This window comes from Aspergillus thermomutatus, assembly GCF_002237265.1.
Source record: "Aspergillus thermomutatus strain HMR AF 39 chromosome Unknown NODE_4, whole genome shotgun sequence".
Taxonomy (NCBI): Eukaryota; Fungi; Ascomycota; class Eurotiomycetes; order Eurotiales; family Aspergillaceae; genus Aspergillus; species Aspergillus thermomutatus.
Genome location: NW_020798052.1, coordinates 182,269 through 190,876, shown reverse-complemented (window position 1 = coordinate 190,876; position 8,608 = coordinate 182,269). Strand labels below are relative to the sequence as shown.

General features: G+C 52.7%; 2 protein-coding genes across 2 annotated transcripts; both read left to right on the top strand.

The window, feature by feature from the left end:
* Positions 1-1,073: 1,073 nt before the first annotated feature.
* On the top strand, positions 1,074-3,951 carry CDV56_109446 (uncharacterized protein; the record flags this gene model as incomplete). The annotated part of the gene is made up of 4 exons (XM_026763065.1): positions 1,074-1,450; positions 1,536-3,536; positions 3,599-3,816; positions 3,881-3,951. 4 exons carry the CDS (start codon positions 1,074-1,076, stop codon positions 3,949-3,951), a joined length of 2,667 nt encoding a protein of 888 aa, XP_026618788.1.
* A 1,820-nt stretch (positions 3,952-5,771) lies between these two features.
* On the top strand, positions 5,772-8,501 carry CDV56_109416 (putative phospholipid metabolism enzyme regulator; the record flags this gene model as incomplete). The annotated part of the gene is made up of 1 exon (XM_026763035.1): positions 5,772-8,501. One exon carries the CDS (start codon positions 5,772-5,774, stop codon positions 8,499-8,501), a length of 2,730 nt encoding a protein of 909 aa, XP_026618787.1.
* Positions 8,502-8,608: the final 107 nt, after the last annotated feature.

The window sequence follows — 8,608 nt, the reverse complement described above, 5'->3', positions numbered from 1 at the left end:
TGATGTAAGCTGAAGGCTTTCGGTCAATCTTTATATCTTCTTTCTGTTCTGGTATGGTAATTGGCAATGATATCCGGAGGCGTCAGGGTCAAAAGAATTGGATCTATACAAGATCCCTTATGAAATGGTAATGGATAATCATGGAGGCTTGAGGTTCCCTTGTGTTCTATTTTACGAATATGCTTACGATGCTACGGCCTCTACCTTCTGGTATTGTTGATGATGTATATGGTGTTCTTGATTTGTTGCTATTTTTTCAGATCTCATTCAAAAGAAGATCTTTGTGTGTATGTACCTTTACATAGATGATTATGACGACTGATGACTGTTCATAAAGTTGTTGGATGAATGCGTTGAGATCATTGACTTTACAAGTGTCCTTGTTTCTTAACCCGTAAGTCTTCGAAAGCTCCATGAGCGACATGCTTCACAAGAGTGAAAGCAAGGTTTAGTCGGAGTATTGAAGCTGGTTATCGTTGGAGCGAAGAAGGACACAGCTACAGACCGAGAGTAGGACTGTACTCGTACTCCGTAGAGGTATCAGATCCCTGCCTTACGGATCGGCATAAGCTGCGAGGTTGCAAGGCCGCCAATCAAATCGCTTGAATGATCTCATCGTCATCGGCGGCCTGAGGCACTCCGCCATCTCATCCACCGCCGCCTGCTGTACGTCCTTTTCTTCTTATTCCTCACCCTCCTCTCGTACAGTTATCGCATTTTATGACCTTTGAAGCATCTGGCATTACTCTCCTATTGTTACAACTTTTGTGTTCTTGATGAAAAAGACCCTTTAGTTTCGGACTGCCCCATGTTTCACTGCACTGCGCCACAGGCGTCATCCTCTACGACTTCGTTACAGTACAACTCTACTGGCGAATTCTTGTTCAGGGAGTCCCGATGAATTATCATTAGGCATGTAGGTTGCTGCAACGATAGAACTGCAGCAACTCCGTGGACCTAGCCAGAGTTCAGTTTCCTTCCTATCTCCATCATCATTGACCATCACGCCTGGATTTCCAACCAAGGATTCCACGCCGCCATAAGATTCGATTGAAAGAACCCCTTGACTCACCATGCCTTCTGGCAAGTCGTCGCGAGACAATGGTCTCCAGACCGGGACGCCTGCAACGACGGGAGCTATCCGTAGCTCAGGGGCCTACGAGACATCAGCCCCACAGACCCATCACGATATCACATCGGAGGGTCGACCTGCGACGAACAAACCGGCTAAGCGGAGAAAGAACCGTCATCGAAAGCGTCGCAATCGCCGGCAGTCCTTTCTTGCCCCTGAAGAATCCCATACTGCGGCTGCGGCTTCGGGTGCCGATGCGGAGGATCTGGCCATGATTGCGGGGGATCAGACCCATTCTCGGCCAGCGCTTCCATTCTACAATCTGGCAAGGGATTTGAGCAGTACAAGCTTGGAGAGTGAGGCTCTGTTGGATCATCGGTAAGTTTAATTTCCGTCTGGTAGGATATCGCGTCATTTTTTTTTTTTTTCGCATGCTGATATGTGCCTTGGTAAATCTATGCAGAAATCAGCCCATGATGCGGCCCCGGAGAGAAAGTCGGCTGGCACAGTCCTTTCGACCCGGATCTATGACAATTCCGTCTCGTTCTACCGATTTAGCTTCTCGCGGTACGCCTTCCGGTAACAGGGTCTATCATGCTGGAGACGACAGCGATGGATCAGACGGAATGGATGATCATACGCCGTTGATACGACCATCTTCAGGCCATCTTAACAACAAGTCCTGGTATGGAACAGATGCCAAGGCAAGCCCCTTTGCATCGCGCCAGCGACGTGCCTCTGGGCAGACAACTTCCTCCCGGTGCTCTCCTCGCGGTCTCGCGACTTCTGACCCCGACCGAGATTATGACATCAACAATCCTCCCTCCATCCCGGGCTCACCGAAGCTGGGAGGTGATATGAACTACGATGATGCGGTGGTCACGGGTGCAGACTTTGACTTTGCTCTCGCCAAAGCGATTGATAATCGCAATCAAGCGGGCTCCCGGCGCAATGACATGGTTATTGACGTGGAGGGTGGCTCGACTCAACCGAAGCCTTCTCCTCAGTCCCCCCCGTGTTCACCACGCCTTTCTCCTCACGAGGCTCTTCGTCGGCGCCGCACTGTCACATTACCAGTTGAGGAGGACGTTTGCTTTCCCATCGAAGAGGTCTCAGAGCTCGCCGAGGAGGATGCGCGGAGAACGTCCCGCGAGGACGGGCGGCGACGGCGGAGAACCAAGGAATGGCCGGATCTGTCTGTTCTGGAAGAATGGAGTCGCGAGGAGAAGGAGGAACGAACTGGTGTGCTTCGCGCCAAAAAGATCAGCGAACCCGTGCTGATTGAGGGTCGACTGAGACCCCAGTACCGAGTGTGGCGGCGCGAGGAAGATGAGGCGCCCTATCGATTCACTTATTTCAACGAGGAATTTCAGAGTACCATTCATGCCCAAAGCATATCCGAGCTGGTACAGCCTGGAGGTAGCTTCCGGGAGTTATTCATCCCTGATCCACCGGAACTGGAGGATTCGTCTGATGAGGAAGACTTTGAGGATGGAAACAATCACAGTGACCATTTCACCGACTCCAACCACAACGGCCAGGACAACGTCACGGCGGAAGTACCCAAGGCGGCGCAGTCCGGTGGAAACAATATGAACGCTGCCACTGGCCCAAAGACACAGCCTCGTATGTCCGTATTCAGCGAAGGCGTGTCTGAGGCACGCACATCAGTTGATGCCTCACCGGCGCGCAAGCTCTCACCACCGAAGCCTAAGAGATTTGGGCCTCGCCCGACCTTCTGGCTGGATGTTCTCTCCCCGACAGATACCGAAATGCGCGTGATTGCCAAGGCATTTGGGATCCACGCCCTGACGGCCGAGGATATCATGATGCAGGAGGCGCGTGAGAAGGTCGAGCTATTTCGAAACTACTACTTTGTCAACTACCGGACCTTTGAGCAGGACCCCAATAGCGACAATTACTTGCAGCCTGTGAACATGTACATCGTCGTGTTCCGGGAGGGGATTTTGAGCTTCCATTTCTCGCAGACGCCGCACCCGGCGAATGTTCGCCGGCGCATCCGTCAGTTGATGGATTATTTGATCCTCAGCTCCGATTGGATCTCGTATGCGCTGATTGATGACATCACGGATGTTTTTGGTCCACTGATCCAATCTATTGAGGACGAAGTGGACGAGATAGATGAGAAGATCATGAAGATGCACTCTCCTGGGCGGCCGATCGACTCCCGCGACAATAAAGACCATGACAACCACCGAGAGGATGAGGACGATGAGCCAGAACCACCGGCCCCCGGCGAGATGCTGCGACGCGTGGGAGAATGCCGTAAGAAAGTCATGGGGATGTACCGATTGCTGAGCAACAAGGCAGATGTTGTGAAGGGGTTTGCTAAGCGATGCAATGAGCATTGGGAAGTGGCGCCGAAATCCGAGATCGGGCTGTATTTGGGAGATATCCAAGATCACCTTTTGACTATGACCAGCAGCCTGACCTACTACGAGACGTGAGTTCTTCCCAGCGAGTGCATTGCCTCCCGGAGATGGGGCCAGCTAACCGGTCCTACAGGCTACTGTCACGAGCGCATTCGAACTATCTAGCCCAAATTAACATCTTGATGAATGAACGACAAGAGCAGACAGCAGATGTACTTGGGAAGCTTACCGTTCTCGGAACGATTGTGCTTCCCATGAACATCATCTGCGGTATGTGGGGGATGAACGTCAAGGTTCCCGGTCAAGACGTGGATAATTTGTGGTGGTTTTGGTCGAGTAAGGACTCCTTGCGTCACCCTTTCCTTTTCCTGGGGATTTATCAGACGGTCAGATGAACTGACACGGCCTTGAATAGTTACTGGAGGACTGATCTTCTTCGCGTTTGCGTCGTTCCTGATTGCAAAGCGCGTCTACAAGATTGTCTAGGTGTCGACGTTACGACCGGCTTGGCGCAGAGCTATGACGATGAAACATGATACCCCGAATGTGTATATTGTTCTCTAAAAAAGATATTCTGGTCGATATCACGGATTGCACATGTCACTGTTGGATAGATGGGTGGCGGTTTTCTGTGTTGATTTGTACTCTTGTCTGTATAGAAGGGTTGTCTGTTGTCTATTTGGTTCATGCTTGGAGAAATGGTTCCTTTATTCTCCACCTACCTGTTTCATATAGGTCTCCATAGTCAAACGGAAGGTGTATACAGATCAACAGATATAGTATTACCTACTCTGTGAGATCGGAATCTGTTCCACCAATATGGTCATCGTCCGTGGCTTTGTACCCCATCCTCTGCAGATCGTATGCTTGACTGGTTGAGATCTGGATCACTTGAGCATCAGCAACTCTGCACATGGTACCAATTCTTCGAAATTCCCTGGATTTGTCTTCATTGTAAGACTTCTGGAAAACTGGGCAGTCGGAGGGAGATGAGGTCATGATGACTGTTCGTAACATGTAATACCATCTTTCTGCCATAATTCGCCCTATTTTCTTGGGTAATATTACCTAACCGTGTCACATCATTGTAACAGCCCCCCAGGGGCTGGACCTCCCTTCCACTGCTTCTTGCTTCTCTATGGATGTTTGTGTCTCCTCTATTCTTGTTCCTCTCCGTCCGTCCGTCCTTTCATCTCATTGAGGCTCGTCATTATCGTCTTCGTCGCCTCTTTCATCATTGTCATCACTTGAATCCGTCTAACCTCCCTCTCTCAAGTCTGTCCCATTCTAAATCCCCTCAGACTGCTTCGTACTGGACCACACTCTCCTCGTCTCGTCCCCCATTCCGATCGGTGACACTGACGAAAGACGGGACCTTCGGCCTTTCCCACGCAGCCACGCTAGACTACCTTAGACTCCCTCTAGCCATTATTCCTTGACGTGGGCGGCTGCCATTGGATCTCGTCTCTTCCCTCCCCTGACTGGACGATCTTGGACGGGTGAGCTACCGGCCTTACCTTCACTTCTATTGATCGAATTTCAACGTCCTCCGTCTGCCTTTTTCCTTTTTCAACTCCCTTTTTCACACCGGCTTAGATTGCAACTGCGAAGACTGGATTCCTTGCGTTCCCTCTGCACTTGTTCACCTGCTACTGGCGAGCTCTGCCTTGGCGAGATCAATCAACATCACCGGACTTGCGATCCCTGGCTGAACAGGCCAAACCGTTATGAGAACTTGTGGTGGGCTTCTATCGACAACGCCATCGCCTAAACAAGCACAGAGCTTGTTCTAGACGTTCCATCCCGCCCGTCTTCTGATCAAGTTATGTCCCCTGCGACGTCTGACACGTCTCCAGCCTCGGTCTGTCTACCTGGTTCCCTAAATCCTGGAAACCATTCACGACTTACTCCGTACAATCCGTCGTCTACCTGATCTGCTGGGTTTATCGCATGCAGTAACTTTTTTGTCGTCGCTCTTCCTCTCCGCGTCCACTCATCTTCTCAGTACATTCTCCATCAGCATGTGGTCTTCGTCTATTCGTCTTTCTTCATCTAACGTGTAACGTGTCTTTTTTTTTCTGTACGACAGGCGATCACCATCATCCGATCCCATTCACTTTCCCGATTGTCGGCACCCATCTGTTTTTATCCGCTTGGTCAACATTACCTGGATTTTTCTGCGGACATCCCACGTCGCAGGTTTTTTTTTTTTTTCTTTTTTTTGCCTCCCCCTGGCTTAGTGGTTCCCTCTCGGATCTCCTGACTTGTCGATATCGTGTCAGCAAATTTCTGACACGATAGGGACCATGGCAGCGGAGTCCGAGAGCTCGCCTTACCCCAATGGTTCCTCTGGTGGACCCAGCGTGGCCCAAGACGATGAGGCTGCCTCGTCTGCATCCCGGCGGTCTGCCAGTGAAAGCGACATGGTGGAACTGCCACGTTCCGCATTTAAATCTCAAACACAGGCATCCGTTCTAGCCCAGCTACCAAAACTATCGTCCGCGATTCCTGGCATTTCGGCCCCTCCCTCTACTACGAATTCCGCCCTATCCTCGCGCGAATCCTCCCCCGTTCGTTCCTCCCGTCGTGCACGTAACCCAACGTCGGCGCCTCGCAGTTCCAGATCACGCAAGAACAGTCAGGATCGCAGTCCGCACCGGTCTGTACCAGTTCCCACCGCGACTGCTGTGCAACGAGCGCTTTCCCAGCCCAGCAAGCCTCTTGTGCTGAGCGCTTCCCCGAATGTCGAACCGTCCTCCAATGTTCCCAGCCCAGAAAAATCTAACAACATGCCGTTATGGGGCTCTACCCCTCCGAATACCTCGAGCAAGCGGTCCTTGCCGCCGTCCGACGACATTACCGCCAGAGGAGATCGGAGTGCACCTCGCGCCGTGAGCAGCCGCATCAATGCGCCGGGGTCTGCCCTGGAAACCGTGGAGGAGATGGTCAGCGATCCCTCGACGCCGTCGGCCGATACCATTCTGAACCAGCCTCTGCCCGAAGAGTCCAAGCTGCAAAAGATCGATGAAGACACGACCCCAAAGGCCTCCAGGCATCATAACAATATCGAGAGTGGGAGTGACAGTGGCGGAAACAAAAGCTCAGAGCGCATGGAAGAGACTCGTCGTTGGGTATCCACAGGTACCAGAGGTTCCGAGCCCCTCATCCCGAAGCGCTCCACCACCTCATTGAGCGGCGCTCGCGGGAAACCGGCAGAAGGGTCCGTCCGCAACATGATTGTCGAGACTGAGACAGTGGCTTCGATTCCTCAGGTTTCTCTCGGCGTGGTTCCGGGCGAACGAGGCAGTTCGGGCCGGGTAGACAGCGGCACTCTACGGATGAAGCCGAGTACGGAGACCATTCGTCCGAGAAAGGAAAAGCGGAGAACTCGCAAACCTGCTGCCCTCTCCAGCGGCGCGGCATCCTCCAAGGCTGATATCTTTGAAGCGAAAGTGGCCAGCGCCGTCGATGAGGCCGATGTCTCCGACTCTGATGAAACGTTTGTCTATGAGTCCAACCCCCCAGACCCATATCCGGTCCGGCAGAGCCGGTATCATTCCCGCACACCCAGTGCAACGTCTATGGCAAGCCAAGTCGACCAGCTGGCAGGTCGGGCGCGTCATAGCATGAGAGACTCAACCCATAGCGTTACCGGTAAACGCAGCATGAAATTCACAAATAATACTTACACCAGCAGTGTGGATGGGGATGCTGGGGACGAAAGCGGCCGTCCTCTCTCCAGGGTAGATGGCAGCGCGACACACACTCCCCGGCACCACCATATCGGGCGGTATGGACGCAACAGTAACGTATATCCGTCACTGTTTGATAGCGACTCGCCGTTCCCGCAGTCCCAGGCACATGCCAAGTCGCCCCGGCATTTCATTGGCAGTGGACTGCGGCAATCAAGGCATGCCAACTCGCGTACACTTCCGAATTATCGCACGATCAACGGGTCTAAGAAGGCGGGCGAGATGTATCCTTACGATTTTGATGCAGAAGGGGCGGATGATGAGCGCACGCCGCTGGTCGGGTCGACACGTGTGTCACGAAGCCGGCATGGCGGTCGCCGCCCGGGCAGTGCCAGTTTGCGTCAAATGGAGTACATGCAACAACGGCAACGCGGCTGTTTCTCACGCTACGGTATCTGTCTCATCATTGGCCTCTTGCTATTTTTGGTCGTGGGAGGCGCCACCTCGTTTATCGTAGGGATCACAAAACCGCTGGTGGACGTGCAAGTCCTTGCCATCCAGAACGTGCTCGCTTCAGAGCAGGAGATTATGTTAGACCTCAGCGTGCAGGCCGTGAATCCGAATCTTTTCCCCGTGGCCGTCGACGATCTGGACGTGAACATCTTCGCCAAAAGCCGATTTGTTGGAACGGACAAGCTCTGGCGCGATCACGGCTCAGATTTGGATGAATTTCCCCGCATCGAACAAAGCAGGAAGCGAGCGGAGATGGCCCAACTTGCGCGCTGTGGCCGGGATACCGAATGCACGCCGGATGTTCTTGCCAAAGAGTCCCTCGATCTCACTGGAGGGGTCGACAAGGGCACTGATCCCATACCGACCGACCCTGCTGGTGATCCTCAGACCATGCTGTTAGGCCGTGTTTTCCACTTCGATTCGCCCCTCGCGTTCGAGCCGTCTCCATGGAACCACGTACCCTCTACATCCAAAGGTCAGATCCGCCTCGCTCGACCTGGCAACAAAACCGAGGAAGGCGGCACGGAGCGCTGGGAGCGGGTGCTTCAGCATCCTTTTGAGCTGATTGTTCGCGGAGTCATTAAGTATCAACTCCCCTTGAGCTCTAGATACTACTCGGCGCCTGTGAGCTCTAGCGTAAAGGTGATACCCAATGATGACAACGATGATACGCCCGATCCTGGTTCTGGAAAGAATGACACGGCTTCAATATCCACCTCGAGGTTATACCGTCGCAGCTTGTCTGATCGCCGTTTGAAATCCTCAGACAGCCGGTCCTCTGGAGGCGTCAGAAAAACACTTGAACTAGTTGGGCGAGCCTTCACAGCCTGATAATAGTTCAGGGTCTGACGAATGCCAGCGATCATGAGCTTCGTCCTCCTTGATGATTTCTCACAATTCGGACGGAGTCTCATTCTTGCTTTTGTATAATTGCGTTG